The 18,983-nt window shown below is 47.2% G+C and overlaps 3 protein-coding genes across 4 annotated transcripts; 1 reads left to right on the plus strand and 2 right to left on the minus strand.

Moving 5' to 3' along the window:
* Positions 1-7,455, minus strand: sft2d2b (SFT2 domain containing 2b). Its single transcript, XM_086202683.1, has 8 exons — positions 7,185-7,455; positions 6,681-6,770; positions 6,506-6,591; positions 5,403-5,484; positions 4,929-4,964; positions 723-781; positions 211-240; positions 1-134 (listed from the first exon to the last, which is right to left on the minus strand). Exons 1-8 carry the CDS (start codon positions 7,245-7,247, stop codon positions 98-100), a joined length of 483 nt encoding a protein of 160 aa, XP_086058809.1. The 5' UTR covers positions 7,248-7,455; the 3' UTR covers positions 1-97.
* A 148-nt stretch (positions 7,456-7,603) lies between these two features.
* Positions 7,604-9,997, minus strand: LOC147272905 (uncharacterized). The gene is made up of 4 exons (XM_086202678.1): positions 8,706-9,997; positions 8,274-8,504; positions 7,986-8,084; positions 7,604-7,907 (listed from the first exon to the last, which is right to left on the minus strand). Exons 1-4 carry the CDS (start codon positions 8,967-8,969, stop codon positions 7,800-7,802), a joined length of 702 nt encoding a protein of 233 aa, XP_086058804.1. The 5' UTR covers positions 8,970-9,997; the 3' UTR covers positions 7,604-7,799.
* On the plus strand, positions 8,567-18,980 carry LOC147272906 (uncharacterized). 2 transcript variants are annotated; one of them, XM_086202627.1, is made up of 12 exons: positions 8,567-9,706; positions 12,067-12,269; positions 12,482-12,556; positions 12,913-12,999; positions 13,082-13,180; positions 13,260-13,383; positions 13,458-13,752; positions 13,822-13,868; positions 13,942-14,066; positions 16,660-17,182; positions 17,263-17,718; positions 18,259-18,980. In XM_086202627.1, exons 2-12 carry the CDS (start codon positions 12,132-12,134, stop codon positions 18,468-18,470), a joined length of 2,181 nt encoding a protein of 726 aa, XP_086058753.1. In that variant the 5' UTR covers positions 8,567-9,706; positions 12,067-12,131; the 3' UTR covers positions 18,471-18,980. The 2 variants fall into 2 exon arrangements, with proteins under 2 accessions (XP_086058753.1, XP_086058752.1); XM_086202626.1 differs by lacking the exon at positions 8,567-9,706 and adding an exon at positions 10,048-10,171 and having other exon boundaries at positions 18,259-18,979.
* The last annotated feature ends 3 nt before the right edge of the window (positions 18,981-18,983 follow it).

An 18,983-nucleotide genomic window follows, 5' to 3' on the forward strand; every position in this document is an offset into this window, starting at 1 on the left:
CCAGTCCCTTAAGGGGGAAATAAATAACAAGCATGAAAGAAAACACAACATAAAGCTGACAGGCTGGTCTCCATGGAAACGCTTCCTGATTGGTCACTCAGATACAGAGAGAGAATAACTTGATGACGGCGTCCCTGAAAGACATGGACGAGAAAATTAAACACACCACGCAGCAGCTCCACCTCTAACGTGTGTGTGTTTGTGTGTTACCTGGCAAAGGGGACGTATGAGAGGCCGTACCTGCGGCGAGGAGCACAGGAGGAGGAGTTAACACAGCACAGGTGACTCCGCCCACTCATGACCCAATTACTCCAAAATTTATATATGCATATATATGTATATATACATATAAATACACATATATTTATAAACATATATATGTTTATGTATAGGTACAGTATATATTTATACACATATGTTTATAAACGTATGTATATACACATATATACACATTTGTGTATGTACAAATACATTTGTGTATAAATGTATGTTTATTTATGTGTGTATATATGTGTTTGTGTACATTTATTTATATATATATGTATATATGTGTATATATACATATATATACATATATATGTGTATATATATATGTATATATATATGTGTATATATATATATGTATATATATGTGTATATATATATATATGTATATATATATGTATGTATGTATATATGTGTGTGTGTGTGTGTGTGTGTGTGTGTGTGTGTGTGTGTTCTACCAGGTGAAGGCCAGGAACTGGAGGATACAGAAGAGCAGTGCCAGGCCGTTATTCTTCCACTAGAAGGACAGTTGAGGTAGAAAAACCTAAATTCATCCTCTCCTCTTAAAACTGTGCAGCTCACATGTGTGTGAGTTTGAGTGAGAGTGTGAGTGAGAGTGTGAGTGAGAGTGTGAGTGAGTGAGAGTGTGAGTGAGAGTGAGTGTGAGAGTGTGAGTGAGAGTGAGTGAGTGTGAGAGTGTGAGTGAGAGTAAGTGAGTGAGAGTGTGAGTGAGAGTGAGTGAGTAAGAGTGTGAGTGAGTGAGTGAGTGAGTGTGAGAGTGTGAGTGAGTGAGTGAGTGAGAGTGTGAGTGAGTGAGTGTGAGTGAGAGTGAGTGAGTGTGTGAGTGAGTGAGTGAGTGTCAGAGTGTGAGTGAAAGAGAGTGTGAGTGAGAGAGTGTGAGTGAGAGAGAGTGTGAGTGAGAGTGTGAGTGAGTGAGTGAGTGTCAGAGTGTGAGTGAGAGTGAGTGAGAGTGTGAGTGAGTGAGAGTGTGAGTGAGTGAGAGTGTGAGTGAGAGAGAGTGTGAGTGAGAGTGTGAGTGAGTGAGAGTGTCAGTAAGTGAGAGTATGAGTGAGAGTGTGAGTGAGAGTGTGAGTGAGTGAGAGTGTGAGTGAGTGTGAGTGTGAGTGAGTGAGAGTGTCAGTAAGTGAGAGTATGAGTGAGAGTGTGAGTGAGAGTGTGAGTGAGTGAGAGTGTGAGTGAGTGTGAGTGTGAGTGAGTGAGACATGTGTGTGAGTGAGTGTGTGTATCTGTATTTGTGTAAATTTGTTTGTTGTACATGTGTGAGTGAGTGTGTGTCTGTGTTTGTGTAAATTTGTTTGTTATACGTGTGAGTGAGAGTGAGTGTGAGTGAGAGTGAGTTAGTGAGCGTGAGAGTGTGAGTGAGTGAGAGTGTGTGAGAGTGAGTGTGAGTTAGTGAGCGTGAGAGTGTGAGAGTGAGTGTGAGTGAGTGAGTGAGAGTGTGAGTGAGTGAGAGTGTGAGTGAGCGTGTGAGTGAGTGAGAGTGTGAGTGAGTGTGAGTAAGTGAGAGTGAGTGAGTGTGAGTGAGAGTGTGAGTGAGAGTGAGTGAGAGTGTGTGAGAGTGTGAGTGAGTGAGAGTGTGAGTGAGAGTGAGTGTGTGTGAGAGTGAGTGAGTGAGAGTGTGAGTGAGTGAGAGTGTGTATCTGTGTTTGTGTATATTTGTTTGTTATACATGTGTGTGAGTGAGTGTGTGTATCTGTGTTTGTGTAAATTTGTTTGTTGTACATGTGTGAGTGAGTGTGTGTCTGTGTTTGTGTAAATTTGTTTGTTATACGTGTGAGTGAGAGTGAGTGTGAGTGACAGTGAGTGAGCGTGAGAGTGTGAGTGAGTGAGAGTGTGTGAGAGTGAGTGTGAGTGAGAGTTAGTGAGCGTGAGTGTGTGAGAGTGAGTGAGTGTGTGAGTGAGTGTGTGAGTGAGAGTGTGAGTGAGTGAGTGTCAGAGTGTGAGTGAGAGTGAGTGAGAGTGAGAGAGTGTGAGTGAGAGAGAGTGTGAGTGAGAGTGTGAGTGAGTGAGTGTCAGAGTGTGAGTGAGAGTGAGTGAGAGTGTGAGTGAGTGAGAGTGTGAGTGAGAGTGTGAGTGAGTGAGAGTGTGAGTAAGAGTGTGAGTGAGTGAGAGTGTCAGTAAGTGAGAGTATGAGTGAGAGAGAGTGAGTGAGTGAGAGTGTGAGTGAGTGAGAGAGCATGAGAGTGTGAGTGTGTGAGAGTGAGTGAGTGTGAGTGAGTGAGAGTGTGAGTGTAAGTGAGTGAGAGTGTGAGTGAGCGTGTGAGTGAGCGTGTGAGTGAGAGTGTGAGTGAGTGTGAGTGAGTGAGTGAGAGTGTGAGTGAGTGAGAGTGTGAGTGAGTGAGCGTGTGAGTGAGTGAGAGTGAGTGAGTGTGAGTGAGAGTGTGAGTGAGAGTGTGAGTGAGAGTGAGTGAGAGTGTGAGTGAGAGTGTGAGTGAGTGAGAGTGAGAGTGAGTGAGAGTGTGAGTAAGTGAGAGTGTGAGTGAGTGAGAGTGTGATTGAGAGTGAGTGAGAGAGCGTGAGTGAGTGTGAGCGTGTGAGTGAGTGTGTGAGAGTGAGTGTGAATGAGTGAGTGAGAGTGTGTATCTGTGTTTGTGTATATTTGTTTGTTATACATATGTGTGAGTGAGTGTGTGTATCTGTGTTTGTGTAAATTTGTTTGTTGTACATGTGTGAGTGAGTGTGTGCCTGTGTTTGTGTAAATTTGTTTGTAATACATGTGTGTGAGTGAGAGTGTGTCTGTTTGTGTAAATTTGTTTGTATTACATGTGTGTGAGTGAGAGTGTGTATCTGTGTTTGTGTATATTTGTTATACAAGTGTGTGAGTGAGTGTGTGTATTTGTGTTTGTGTATATTAGTTTGTTATACTTGTGAGTGAGTGAGTGTGTGTATTTGTGTTTGTGTATATGTTTGTTGTACATGTGTGTGAGTGAGAGTGTATATCTGTGTTTGTGTATATTTGTTTGTTATACATATGTGTGAGTGAGTGTGTGTATCTGTGTTTGTGTAAATTTGTTTGTTGTACATGTGTGAGTGAGTGTGTGCCTGTGTTTGTGTAAATTTGTTTGTAATACATGTGCATGAGTGAGAGTGTGTCTGTTTGTGTAAATTTGTTTGTATTACATGTGTGTGAGTGAGAGTGTGTATCTGTGTTTGTGTATATTTGTTATACATGTGTGTGAGTGAGTGTGTGTATTTGTGTTTGTGTATATTTGTTTGTTATACTTGTGAGTGAGTGAGTGTGTGTATTTGTGTTTGTGCATATGTTTGTTGTACATGTGTGTGTGAGTGTGTGTATCTGTGTTTGTGTATATTTGTTTGTTATACGTGTGAGTGTGTATCTGTGTTTGTGTATATTTGTTTGTTATACATGTCTGTGAGTGAGTGTGTGTATTTGTGTTTGTGTATATTTGTTTGTTATACTTGTGAGTGAGTGAGTGTGTGTATTTGTGTTTGTGTATATGTTTGTTGTACATGTGTATGAGTGAGTGTGTGTATTTGTGTTTGTGTATATTTGTTTGTTATACTTGTGAGTGAGTGAGTGTGTGTATTTGTGTTTGTGTATATGTTTGTTGTACATGTGTGTGAGTGAGTGTGTGTATTTGTGTTTGTGTATATTTGTTTGTTATACTTGTGAGTGAGTGAGTGTGTGTATTTGTGTTTGTGTATATGTTTGTTGTACATGTGTGTGAGTGAGTGTGTGTATCTGTGTTTGTGTATATTTGTTTGTTATACGTGTGAGTGTGTATCTGTGTTTGTGTATATTTGTTTGTGTATATTTGTTTGTTATACGTGTGTGAGTGAGTGTGTATCTGTGTTTGTGTATATTTGTTTGTTATACGTGTGAGTGAGAGTGTTTATCTGTGTTTGTGTATATTTGTTTGTGTATATTTGTTTGTTGTACATGTGTGTGAGTGAGTGTGTGTATTTGTGTTTGTGTATATTTGTTTGTTGTACATGTGTGAGAGAGTGTGTATTTGTGTTTGTGTATATTTGTTTGTTATACATGTGTGAGTGAGAGTGTGTATTTGTGTATATTTGTTTGTTGTACATGTGTGTGAGTGAGTGTATGTATTTGTGTTTGTGTGTATTTGTTTGTTATACGTGTGAGTGAGTGTGTATCTGTGTTTGTGTATATTTGTTTGTTATACATGTGTGTGAGTGAGTGTGTGTATCTGTGTTTGTGTATATGTGTTTGTTATACATGTGTGTGAGTGAGAGTGTGTATTTGTGTTTGTGTATATTTGTTTGTTATACATGTGTGTGAGTGAGTGTGTGTATTTGTTTGTGTATATTTGTTTGTTATACGTGTGAGTGAGTGAGAGTGTGTATCTGTGTTTGTGTATATTTGTTTGTTATACATGTGTGAGTGAGTGTGTATTTGTGTTTGTGTATATTTGTTTGTTATACATGTGTGAGTGAGTGTGTGTATCTGTGTTTGTGTATATTTGTTTGTTGTACATGTGTGTGAGTGAGTGTATGTATTTGTGTTTGTGTATATTTTTTTGTTATACGTGTGTGTGAGTGAGAGTGTGTATCTGTGTTTGTGTGTATTTGTTATATATATAAATATATATGTGTGTGTGTGTGTGTGAGTGAGTGTGTGTGTGCATGTGTTTGTTTGTGCATTTTTGTGTCTTTCTCACCCAGAAAGCTGCACACAGTGTCAGCGCCAGACAGACCTGCAGATGGACAAACTGTTACCGTGACAACAAGGCCCAAACCAAAGTTTTGATGCCATATTAACACACGTGTGTGTGCGCGTGTGTGAGAGAGAGAGAGAATGAGAGAGAGAGAGAGACCAGGGGTGTGTACTAGGAAACAGGATTGCCAGATAACCTCAACTCAGGATTCTCTGGTGGTTGAATGGGTCACCATGGCAACCCACCCCAAAGCAGGCCAGATGCTAAGATACAAGTTCCGCCCACTGACCGAGAGTCACAGCTTCTACTGCTATGTAACAGATTATAGATTATAGATTATATGTGTTGTACATTTGTGAGGGTTTCAGTTCTTCTGCTGGCTCCGCCCCTTTCATGTGATGCACAGACAGGAAATGGTGGATGTGGTCAGGGACCCTAGCTGCAACAGTAGCACAGGTCCCCGGAGGGCCCTCTCACCAGCATGATGACGGTGGCCAGCGCTCGCTCCGGGGCACACATGGTCTTGAGCTGGCGGAGCGGTCCGATCAGGAACATGGTGCTGGAACACAGCAGACACGTCATGGTCTTTACAGTGCTGCATGCTGGGATGTGTGACAGAGGCCACCCCCAGAGAGCAGCTTCTCCTCAGCTGGCCCTTGGGCATGATGGGTAATGTTGTTTATCAGTGGGGCAGTTCTGGATACAAGCACCAACTGCGTTACTGCATTTCACAATAAAATCACAAAGACGTCTCCTATTTTAATGATCTTGGCAAATCATACATTTTTCAGTTTGTAGATTCTGAGTTTGTACCCATGGACACTCCTGAGGGAGCCGAGCTGTTCAGCCTTCTGGCTGATAGGGAGCACGTGAGGCCACGCCAAATGGGGTCATGTGACCAAGGATGAGGATGCTGTCAGCAGCAGCACTCCCAGTCTGGCTGGGCGGCACCGTGCGGTCATGAAGAAGCTGACACGCGCATCTTTGAGCATGCTAGGCGTGCCACAGAGGCAGGTAGCAAGACAATAAGTGAAAGACAAGCACAGGCCTACTGCCTACATGTGAGAAAAAATATCAAAAAAACAAAAGAATAAAAAAGGAAAAGACAAAAAAAACCCTGCCTCGACGGGTTAACCACCCAAGCCAAACAGTTTGAAGGGTGGAGACTGAACACAGAGCGATGGGTGAGACGGACCTGCTCTTCAGCCAGTCAGAGGACACACGGACCTCTAATTTAGCGTGAGATTAGAACTGGGAGACGGATCTAAGGGACAAGGAGGCCAATGACTGAGTCCACACTGCACACAGTTAAAAATGTATGACTTGATACCAGTATCATTCAAATCATACAAGTCCGTGGGATTTTATTGTGAAACGGAATATGCCATCTTGAAAAATGGCCGCTATCTTGAATTTCTATGTGGCTAACGGTTTCTGTCCAAAGCGCAATCCCCTAGGAGCCCGTGTGCCAGAGTTGGTGCTTGTATCCAGAACTGAAGGAATATTACACTTATCTGTATCCCACCAATATGACCAGCACCAGCCGGCCCGGGTCAGGCCGGACCGGGTCAGGTCACTACCTGGCAAGCGCACAGATGTTTCCCACGCTGTAGAGGACAGCGAACACAGCCAGGCCGACACCTGGGAGCCACAGGAGACAAGTGCCCTACATCCAGAGAGACAGATTGGCTGTTACCATAGGGATGGACAGGCAGAAAGGCTGTTGCCATGGAGCAGGAGGCCACGCCCACTCACCAAGATGGAGCTCAACACACCCAAAATGAAGCAGATCAGGAAGCCCTTCATCCTGGTGCCCCAGGCCAGTGTGGATGCCTGATTGGCTCTCTGTGGGATGACATCATCGCAGTCACCTGCATGCTTGTGTTTACCACCACTGGGACGCAGTGACGTCACTCACACGGTGGGTTACCCATCATCCATGGTGGATGGATGTATTCACAGGTTTATTCAAGCAAACACGCCTTTTATTATCATCTTTTAATTCAAATGAAGCCGTGGACTCAGGAGTTGCCGTCGCTACTGTTAGCAGGGCTCCTCCTGCAGGGTTCATGCAGCATATGGTTGAGAGGAAAGCGGAAATTACGGGCTTGTTCCTTTATATTTGAACCACGTGATCCCTCCCAGCAGCAGAAGGAGCCCCTTAGCCCTGCCGACCGCAGTTCTTGCAGTTTTACTGGAGTTGTGATTGTTAGCTCAGGTTAGCATGGGGAAGCTAAGCGGGATGCTAGTAACGGTCACCTCCAGGATTCCGTCGCTGCCTCCATCCTCCTGGCCGCTCACAACCTTCCTCAGTTTGTCCATGTGGTCTTCCGGTCCGGGCCGAGGGGTCCTGGGGTGCTACAGTCTTTCAGAAGCTTCGCAGGTGCTCGCAGGCTCAGCTGGACAACTTTTATTTCAAGGTTTTCAACAGGTGCCGCACTTCCGCCTGCAGTTCCACCTCAGGCCACGACATGCACGGAGCGCTGTTTCCCCGCAGTGACGTGCTGCTCTCCCCGTCAGCGGCAGCCTCCAGTGTCGTCCTCCCTCTCACACAATTCATATTTTTGGTGGTTTTCCTGGAGCCGTCACTCGTGTTGATGACGTTTGGGGAACTCGCGTGAACAGACTGACAGACCACCTGCTGTTTGTGTTTACACAGAATCCACAAATGTCACACCTCACTGTTCCAGTCAACTTTATTGAAAAACAATTTGAAAACACACATGATGAGGTTACTGTGGTTGTCCGTCAGTTGGCCTGTTATGAACACTGCTTCCCTTTGCATAATGAGATTGATTTCCTGTCCTGATCAAGTACTGCTGTCCTCCTGATGATGTCACTGAATCAGTGTGATGTCACTGCCTCCCTGCGCCCTCAGGGGACCTTGACCCTGGTGGAACTCCAGTAGACGGGCTGAGGCAGAACGACTTGAACGTGACACGTGGGACAAGACTGTTTCCTCCACAACCACTCCTCGATACACTGAGACACACACACACACCAGTGCTGGTGTCATTACTGGAGAGGCATGCTGAATGGCTGTGAGGGGTGTGGCCTTACCTCCTGGTGGAAGACGTGAGAGCAGGGCAGCTCCTTGGTGCCGGCGGCGCCTCGGTTCAGGTCATTGTGGCAGATCAGACACACGCTGTCGGCATCGCTCTGACACAAACACACCGACATTTCACACTCACTTCATTCACAAGACATGAAGGGGCTGCTAAGATGCTAATTGCAACACAAGAATAATGCTAAACTGCAACTACACCTGTTGGACAGACACACACCAGCATGCATGTTAAGCTAAGCTAACCCTAGAAAGCTAACAACTTTGTTATTGTCTCCACCCACCAGTGACATGACGTTGCGCCTCCTGAACTGGCCCCGCCTTTCTGTTGTGGTGGCCTTGGGGATGGTGGGTATGAGGGAGGATCTTCTCTCAGGGGCAGGAGTGGGAGTGGCAGCCTCCTGAGGCGAAGGCAAGAGGCGGCGTGATGAGGACCGCCGCAGCAGGACACTGGCTGTCACTGGAGCCCGCGTGGACGAGTGGAGACGAGACAGCTGCATGGCCGACAGAGTGGCCTGGACAGAGATTAGGTGGCGTTTATCTGGTTAGCAGCTTTAACTGGTGGCAGATTAGACAACCCCAGCTCACTCCGCCCCATGACGACGCTGCTCTGTCAGGACCAAACTGCCATACACACATCAATAATGTAGAAGCTATGCAGATGATGACATTGACATCTTCAGTGAGTGAATGCTAATGCTAATGCTAACTGTTACCGGACACGGCAGCGACGCCCGGCGGTCAGTCCTCATGCGAACAGGCGTCTCTAAGCTGCTTTGGCTTTCAGCTCTTCCTCCCTCGGCCACCTCTTCCTCCTCAATTTTCTTCCACCGCTCGCCACTTCGATACTGCTGCATCCAGGCGCTGAAGATCCTTGCATCTTCCTCCTCCTCCTCCTCCTCCTCTTCTTCCTCTTCCTCCTCGTTCAACAGGTTTGGATCTTCTGGAAACACGTCAGCTTCTTCTTGATCTGGCTCCATGGTGACAATCTCAATGCCCACGGTGCAGATAAAGCCAGCCTCCTTCACAACCTGGCTAAACTCCAGCCACAATATCTTATAATCAGGATGCTAAGCTAGGTTAGCTTCCAAACATCCTAAATTATAACAAAATTAAGTCCTAACTAGACCCTGTGAACATGTCTGATTCACATGGGCGATGTAGCAGTGAGCCAACCAAGCCAAGCGACGTCACATCACAGTTAGCTTTGCAGAACAGTAACCACGCCAACTACAAGTCAGGCTAAGTCACGTACAAGCTAACAAACATAAAGGCAAAGTCACTCTTGGGTTTTATTATACCTTGGCTCACTAAAAGTCTCAGCCACTGTCAGGCTTGGCAGCAGTCGGGTACATCCGGGCTCAGCAGAAACCTCAAACCAATGCTACATTGGTGGTACGCAGGCCAACTGGTGCAGCTGGTCACAGCTACGTCAGCCAACGGGTGGAGTCCAGGAGGGGTCGATGGACAGATGAAGACACAGACGATCTGAGCAGCAGATCCACCAGCAGATGGCAAGGATGGACTCTTGGGACTTCACACAAATCAAGAAAAAGATGAATGAAAAACCAAGTCTGTTCCCTTCAAAGCCCCAGGTTCTGATTCCCTGTGCTGTCTGTGCTGCTGCTGGCAGCCTGATAATCCATTTAGGGAAGTCCAGGTGGATGACAGGGAGATTTAAACCGGCTTACTGGATCTGTGTCGCAGCAGGTGACAGGTGAGCAACAAGACAGCGCTTCAGCTTCTCCATTCGCTGGTACCTGGGATTTAGTGACACCTTTTTAAGCAGCACATTCTCTGTCGCAGCTCACGTAGTTCCATAGTTCAGCTGCACAAACATATTTGTCTCCATTGTCCTCAGCAGGCCACAGTCGGTTTGATGCTCCCAACATATTAAATCCATTACATTGCTATTATCTTCTAAATTAAGGAATAAAACTAAGCTAAACTAATAAAAGCTTTGGCAGGTTAGTACTAAGTTGCTGGGGTAAAGATTCAGCTGTGGGGAGCAAAAAACAGACAAACAAAACAACTCACAGTTATTGTTTCGTCACTTCCGGTAAGATGGCGAAGCGGCCGACGGCCGGACTGTAACCACTAGCCGTTAGCTCGGTGAGCCCGCTGGGTTCTGGTTCTGCCCAGGAGAGGTGAAGCGTGGCTGTGCTGGTGGCGGGCGGGATGGGTAGGTGCTGCCGGTGTTCGGTGTTCTGTCTGCCGCGGTCCAACCGGGACGAGCCCCGTTTGCCAGGCGAAGCAGCAGCGAGTCGCTCGCCTCCGTCTCTGCCGCCTCGCAGGCTCCCTCATGCACAAACATGACGTTTAGCATCTCAGCCTCAGCTTGTATGGCGTAAACCCGTGACGACACGACTACGTGGCTGAAATAAGCGACCTGCTAACATTGCTGTGTTCGGCATAAACGCCTCAGTCCAGCAAAGCCACACCGGGAATTAACTTCGAGTGATCCCGTAATTCTGCACCCGATTTCCGGCTGGTTCCTGTGCTGCCACGGTACGGATCGATGGCTGCATGGGTCCAGCAGCCCGGTGCCACCCTGTGTTTAGGAATCCAAATTCATTTTCAACAAACAGGTTTCCGTTTGGCGTGTGAGCAACAGGCTACAGGAGGAACTGGTTGGTTACAATTTGGAAAATGTCTTTATTCTGGTTTTATGAGTCACTGCGAAGTCGCCATCCATAGAGTTCCCTTCCCTCTAGTGGTGTCTGGTGTTACCGAGACTGCCAACAATGGATGAAGACGATCACAACCATAATAACCATAACAACCATGATCATAATCATAATCATAACCATATTGACCATAACAACCATAATGATTATCACCATAGTGGCCATAACAACCATAATCATAACAATAATGACCATAACAACCATAATCATAACCATAACAACCATAATCATAACCACAATGACCATAACAACCATAATCATAACCACAATGACCATAACAACCATTATCATAACCATAGTGGCCATATCAACCATAATCATAACCACAATGACCATAACCATAGTGGCCATAACATCCATAATCATAACAATAATGACCATATCAACCACAATCATAACCATAAAAACCATAATCATAACCATAACAACCATAATCATAACCACAATGACCATAACAACCATAATCATAACCACAATGACCATAACAACCATTATCATAACCATAGTGGCCATATCAACCACAATCATAACCATAATGACAATAACAACCATAATCATAACCATAACAACCATAATCATAACCACAATGACCATAACAACCATAATCATAACCACAATGACCATAACAACCATTATCATAACCATAGTGGCCATATCAACCACAATCATAACCATAATGACAATAACAACCATGATCATAACCATAATGACCATAACAACCATGATCATAACCACAATGACCATAATCATAACCATAATGACAAAAACAACCACAATCATAACCGTAACAACCATTATCATAACCATAATGACCATAACAACCACAATCATAGCCATAACAACAATTATCATAACCATAATGACCATAATCATGTCCATAATGACATAACAACCATTATCATAACCATAACAACCATTATCATAACCATAACAACCATTATCATAACCATAATGACCATAATCATATCCATAATGACCAGAACAACTATAATCATAACCATAACAACCATTATCATAACCATAATGACCATAACAACCATTATCATAACCATAATGACAAAAACAACCACAATCATAACCATAACAACCATTATCATAACCATAATGACCATAACAACCATTATCATAACCATAATGACCATAACAACCATGATCATGACCATAATGACCATAACAACCATAATCATAAGGATCGTAACTGTGGTGTCCTCCTGTAGGTCAGTGCTGCTGACACACCTGATTATTACAGGTCCACCTGCAGAAATGCTGGTGATGCATCTGAATGTGATGATGCCGGTGGTGGCGGCGAGTCACAGGAGAAAAGGAGCGTCATTAACAATTTAATAGCAGCCCCATTAATGCTTTGCTGTGTTTTGGTGTCCCTCCATAGCGTCCCCTCTCCCCTTCTCCTCCCTGCGCCTCCTGGTCCCTCCCCTCCGCCTGCTGACGGCGGCCATGTGGCAGGTGGTGCAGCAGCAAAGCGTGAAGCATTATGGGATGCTGGAGGACTTTGTTTCCCTGGTTACTGAGGCCATCCCTCAGCTGCTGACAGGCCACCAGAAGAGTCTGCTGCTGCTGTCACTGAGGGCCAAGGTGTGTTGACACACGCACGCACGCACACACACAAACACATACATGCACACACATACATGCACGCACACACACACTCACACACTCAACACAGCTTCACACATGTGATTGACAGTCATGTTTTTCACAATAAAATCTACCCAGAAGTAGAAAAGTGTTTGAGCTCCAACAGAATACGAGTCCAGCTGGTTTGTGACACACATCTGTCGCTTCAGGTGACCCTCAGCCACACCCAGCCTCAGACTGGCCACGCCCCCCCGGGTTGGAAGTGCTCTGTCTCCGGGGAAACGGTAAGAGGAGGCGTGTGAATGAATGAGCTGAAAATGTGAAAAGGAACCCACTGAGTGAATTGCTGGTGCTTCTCATTGTTGTCGTTCGATATTTGACAGTCAATGATGTGAAGTAAGTCACATTTTTTAAGAATTTGTTTTTTCTTTGTGTTTTTTTATTGGGGGAAAATAGTTAAAATGACAAAATTTGAATGAAATCAGCAAAAATGGGAAGAATTTCTTTTTTAATTGTTACCATGAAATCTATATTCCAAATTGTTTAAAAAATAAAAAGCTTAAATTTGCTGTGTAGTCACTGTGACGTGGTTGGTCACGTGACCAGCATGTGATGACTGAATCAGTGGTGTCACTGTCAGCCGGAGCTGGAGGTCGATGCCTGCTCATCCGCTCTGGCGATTCTGGCTGTGAACTTGACGACGGCAGAGAGACGGCGCCTCCTGCAGGTCAGGGCAGCAACCACATGGTGGACACAGTAGCAGCTGTGGACGAGCGTCTTCGCTAACGTTTGGTTTCACTCTCCGTCAGGATGTCTTCAACCAGAGCTTTGACGGTGCTCTCCAGACGCTCGTGTCTGACTTCCTGTCCCGCATCGACCAGCTGTTCCCCATCCCAGACTTCAAACAGGTGACTTCCTGTCTAGCCATTCTTCTTCCAGATGTAGAAGAGACCTCAGACTCATCATCCACTCATGTTTGTCTCTCAGGCTGCCTCATGGCTCGACGCCACCCCCGGTGGTCTGGAGGTGTGTCTGCAGGCGGCAGACAAGGAGGAGTTGAAGGTGTTGCTGACCAATCAGAGCAGTCAGCTGGGACGAGTCACCACCTCAGGTACGTGCCTCCACATGTGTCTGCACTTCTTTTTGCCTGCACTTTTATTGTGATCAATATTTCTCTGTCTTTAGTCGATTGTGATGCTGAGAAGCTCCTCCTCTCCACCTGGTCCCACCCCCTTTTCACTCAACCAACCAATCCAGAGCCTCTGTCCAGCATCGAAGAGGGCCAGTCAGACCTGGCACCTGGCGTGGCGTGCCCTGTCACATTAGATGTGGAGCTGGTGAAGGAGGAGGTGGTGGTGATGATGGAAGATGAGGAAACGTCTATGATCGGTCAGGTGATGTCACACGTTGAGGAGGAGGCATCCAATGACAGCTTGGAAGTGGGCAGTGATGTCATACCTGGGATCCTGGACGATGACCGGTGAGGCGTCTGTATCCATTAGTTCCACTTCCTGTGTCCTCTTGACCTAAATCAGCTGTTTCCTGTCAGGCTGAAGGACTCACCAGGAGACTTGGTTGACCAATCAGAGGACGCAGGTAAATGCACGCCCACCAGTGACATCATGCACCTCTTCTTACAGTCTGACTCACGACCTGCTTCTCTCCACAGATGACCAATCCGATCCACCTTGCTCTGACATCACTGCCAATGCTCTCTACCGCATATCCCATAATTCTCAACGGGTTGCTCACAAGTGTCCACAGTGTTCCAAGTGCTTCATCTACCGCTCTCAGGTGAGTGTTGGCCACTGCCACTGCATCAGAGGTGGCACAATTCTACAATTTCATTTAGCATTCAACACAAGCAAGAATTCAGACTGAAGGAAAAACCCACAGTAGCGCAAAAGTGCTTCAGTTGTGATTTGGTCACAGGTACTGCCATCTAGTGGCAGAAGAAGTGTCGCCCCCCCCGTCTCTTTTTTTTTTGACAAACATACTACATGACACAACACAGTTAGTGCTACATAGTCACTAAGTGCTGGGTCTTGGACCCTCTGACTGATTCTACCACAGGACAAAGAGGAGCAGAGTCAGGTTCAGTGCCTCGGTGCTCTCTGAACAATTGAGTCTTCAATTGTCTCTTAAAAGTAGAAAGGGACTCAGCAGAACACACAGAGTTCAGTAGTTGGTTCTACCATTTGGGAACAACAGAAGAGAAGAGTCTGGCTAGAGATTTGGAGCAGCGCTGGGCTGGAAGCACCAGGCGTCTTTGGCATGCAGAGCGTAGTGGGCGAGAAGGAGAGTAGACCTGGATCAGGGATTCCAGGTAGGCTGGAGCCGTTCTTGGGATTGTTTTGTAAGCCAAGAGAAGTGCCTTGAATTTGATCCTGGCTGCCACTGGAAGCCAGTGAAGAGAAACCAGCAGCGGGGTGACATGCGCCCTTTTGGGCTGGTTGAAGACCAGACGTGCTGCTGCATTCTGGATCATCTGCAGAGGCTTGAATGAGCCTGCAGGGAGGCCTGCCAGAAGAGAGTTGCAGTAGTCAATGCGTGAGATGACAAGAGCCTGAACCAGAATCTGTGTGGTCTGTTGGGTCAGGAAGGGTCTGATCTTCCTGATGTTGTAGAGGGCATAACGGCAAGACCGAGAAACTGAGGCCACATGAACCTTAAAGGTCAGCTGGTCATCAATCATGACACCCAGGTTTCTGGCTGAGTTTGTGGGCACAAGTAGGCTCGAGTCAAGTTGGACACTGACTTGAGGCTGAACAGATGGACAAGCTGGAAAGACCATAAGTTCAGTCTTAGAGAGATTCAGTTGAAGGAGGCGTTCCTTCATCCATGTGGAGATATCAGCCAGACACGCTGATATACGACCTGAGACCGTTCTGTCATCAGGTGGGAAAGAGAGGAGAAGCTGAGTGTCGTCAGCATAACAGTGGTAGGAGAAGCCATGGGAGCGGATCACTGCACCAAGTGAGGTGGTGTACAGAGAGAAGAGAAGGGGACCAAGCACTGACCCCTGAGGAACCCCAGTCGATAGGCCATGTGACCTAGACACCTTTCCTCGCCATGACACTCTGAAGGATCTGCCTGTGAGGTAGGACTTGAACCACAACAAGGCAGAACCAGATATGCCGAGCTCAGAGAGTGTGGAGAGGAGAATGTGATGGTTCACCGTGTCGAAGGCAGCAGACAGGTCCAGCAGAAGTAGGACAGAGCACTGACCAGCAGGTCGAGCTCGTCTCAGTGACTCAGGGACTGACAGGAGTGCGGTCTCAGTGGAGTGGTCACACCTGAAGCCAGACTGAAAAGAGTCAAGTAGGTTGTTGTTCCGCAGATGTTCAGAGACCTGGTTAAATACTGAGCGCTCCAGTATTTTTGACAGGAATGGCAGAAGTGATACTGGCCTGTAGTTGTCAACCTTGGCGGGGTTGAGATGAGGCTTTTTGAGCAGTGGGGTGACACGGGCCTGCTTAAAAGTAGCAGGGAAAATGCCAGTTTCCAGGGAGGAATTGACAATGTGTGTGACTGCAGGTTTGATAGAGGGCAAAATGGTCTGCAGGATGCTGGTGGGTATTGGATCGAGAGGACAAGTTGTAGGTTTTGAGCTCAGGAGAAGTCAAGAGACTTCATCTTGGCTCAGGGGAGCAAAGGAGAAGAGTGAAGCAGCAGTGGCAGGTTGGTGCTGACTGGACTGGTCAGGCACAGAGAACTGGTTGCAGCAACCTTTTCAGTAAAAAAGGAGGCAAACATGTCTGAAGTCAGCGCAGTGGAAGGCTGAGCAACTGGAGGAGAAAGCAAGGAGTTAAACGCCATAAACAGTTTTCTGGAATCAGAAGTGGCACAGATCTTGTTCTGATAGAAGGCTTTCTTAGCGGACTGTAAGCATGAGGTGAAGGAGGCAAGTTTCTGTTTGTATAAGGACAAGTCAGTGGGTTCTTGGGATTTACGCCACTTTCTTTCTGCTGCCCTGAGTCCAGCTCTTTGTTCTCTCAGAACTTCAGAGAGCCATGGACTTGGTTGTTTTTTCTTGGCTGGTTTGGACACCAGGGGGCAGAGTTTGTCCAGAGAGGATGTCAGAGAGGAACAGAGTGTTTCTGAAACCTCATTAACAGAAAGTGAGGAGAAGTGCGAGTGGTCGGGCATGACGGAGTTCACCTCATCAGACAGCTGTGCTGCAGTGAGGGACCTCAGGTTTCTGAGGAAGGAAACCGTCTGTGTGGGTGTCTGCAATTGCGGAAAGGCAGCCGCAAATTTGACCAAGAAATGGTCTGACAGGTGGAGTGGGGTAACTGTCACATCTGTTATGGAGCAGTTACGAGTCAGCACCAAGTCAAGGACTTAAGCAGATGACAACCAATCAGCTCTGTCCATCTGTCTTTAGGTCATCCGACATTTGCGGACCAACAAATCCTGTGGCTCCACCTTAAAGACACTGGCAACTGCTAACCTGCCAACTCGACCTGGCAGTCAGGAAGAGGAGTCCCGCCCCCCTGAGTCGTGTGTCCCCGAGCCCCGCCCCGTCAGGAGCCATGCCTGCTTCCAGTGCGCCGCTGTCTTCAGAAGTAAAGCAGAGCTGCTGTCCCACCAGCGGAGCCACCGGACCCGCCCCATCTACCAGTGTGGCCAGTGTGACAAGGAATTCCACCACCTGTCCAGCCTGACCAATCACAAGCAGACACACCTGGACAGGGGCGGGTTCACCTGCAGTTCCTGTGACAAGGTGTTCAAGTCATCCAAGGAAAGAGACGCCCACCGGCTGCAGCACCGTTTGCCCGACCTTTCCTGCACCGTCTGTTCGCAGGCGTTCAACTCACAGACACAGTTGCTGCGACACCTGCAGACGCACTCGGTGGAGGGCGCCGAGCCCAGCTACAGCTGCCGCTTCTGTGACCAGACCTTTTCAGGTGAGCTGGTCAGTAACGTCACATCTGTGACCCACCCTGTGTTACACCACATCATCAACTGTTGGGGTGTCTCTCCGCAGGTGTGACTCAGCTGCGTATACACCAGCGCACGCACACCTTCCGCTCCTACCAGTGTGACCAGTGCAACAAGACATACGGCTCGCTGACAGGCCTCCAGTCCCACCGTGCCAGCCATAATGCGGACAGTCGCTACCTGTGTCCTCAGTGTGGGAAGCGCTTCAAAACGCGCGACGGCCTGGAGGGGCACCTGCGGACACACACCGGCGAGCGGCCTTATCGCTGCCCCTACTGCCCCAAAGACTTTACCGCACTCGCCGGCCTGAACGTGCATGTGCGGCGGCACACTGGCGAACGGCCGTACGTGTGCACGGTGTGTGGTAAAGGCTGGCCGTCGGGAGGGGACCTGCAGAAACACATGAGGACGCACACCGGCGAGCGGCCCTACACCTGCCTGGACTGTGGCAAGTCCTTCTCCATCTCCTGTCACCTGACCGAACACCGTCGCATCCACACTGGTACGCTACATGCTAGTAAGCTCAAGGCTAGTACAGTCCAGGCTAGTTTACATCAGACTAGTATTCTAAGAGTTACGTGAAGGCAACTGGACTTCATTTTGCATGAAGGTGGTCTGCTTCAGGCTAGTATGTATCACATTAGTATGTTCAAAGATAGAATGCTCCAGGCTAAGATGCATGATGCTAGGACACATCAGCCCAGTACACTGCAGGCTAAGATGCATGATGCTAGGACACATCAGCCCAGTACACTGCAGGCTAAGATGCATGATGCTAGGACACATCAGGCCAGTACACTGCAGGCTAAGATGCATGATGCTAGGACACATCAGGCCAGTACACTGCAGGCTAAGATGCATGATGCTAGGACACATCAGGCCAGTACACTCCAGGCTAAGATGCATCAAGCTAGTACGCTTGCTCCAGGCTAGTACGCTGCAGGCTCATACACATGCCAGTACGCGCCTGGTGGCTACGTGTGCTTGGCATTCGTGAGTGTTGTTAGCCACGCTGGGACTAAATTCCTGTCTGTGTTGCCAGGAGAGAAGCCATTCTCTTGTCCAGAATGCGGCAAGTGTTTGAGGAGGAAGTTCGACCTGAAGAAGCACATGTTGTCGCACAGCAATGTCCGTCCCTACGCCTGTGTCTCTTGTCCCAAGAGCTACACCCGCAAGACCCACCTCAACCGCCACCTGCTGACTCACAGAACGGCCGGCACTGAGGCAGCTGGGCTGATGTCGGACACACACTGACTTGTAGTTTGGTTCCTGAGTTTGTCAAACTAACGTGACATAATATTTCCTACGTTTGTCTTTGTGAACAGTTACCATGAAGAACATGTCAGAGGTGAGGAGTGTCCTGAATGTACTCACAGGGACGCTCTTCAATCTGTGTTTATTGTGAGTGAACTTTTGTATTGTTATTGTGAAATTGGGAAATTGAATCGAGTGCAGAATAACCAAGATTGAAGTCAAAAATGCAGTAAAGAACATTTATGATGAAAAATGTGTTGATGAAAATCCAAATATTGCTCTGGGATCACGTTCCCATGTTTCATGAACTGGAACATCGAGCAGTCTGAGCTGCACGGAGGACAAATGTGGTCCCAGTGGAAAACCACAATCCAACTCAACCGTAATGAAACATGAAACTAAAATGACTCTATATCACAACAATGAAGGATTGGGCTGTGTGTAACTGAGGGGGTGTGGCCTCACAGCATGTTGGAATATCCAGCGAATATTTGAGTTCATCATCAGTCAGAA

This window comes from Aulostomus chinensis, chromosome 1 (genome assembly GCF_037954235.1).
Source record: "Aulostomus chinensis isolate RoL2024-O1b breed Wild chromosome 1, RoL_Achi_v1.0, whole genome shotgun sequence".
Classification (NCBI taxonomy): Eukaryota; Metazoa; Chordata; class Actinopteri; order Syngnathiformes; family Aulostomidae; genus Aulostomus; species Aulostomus chinensis.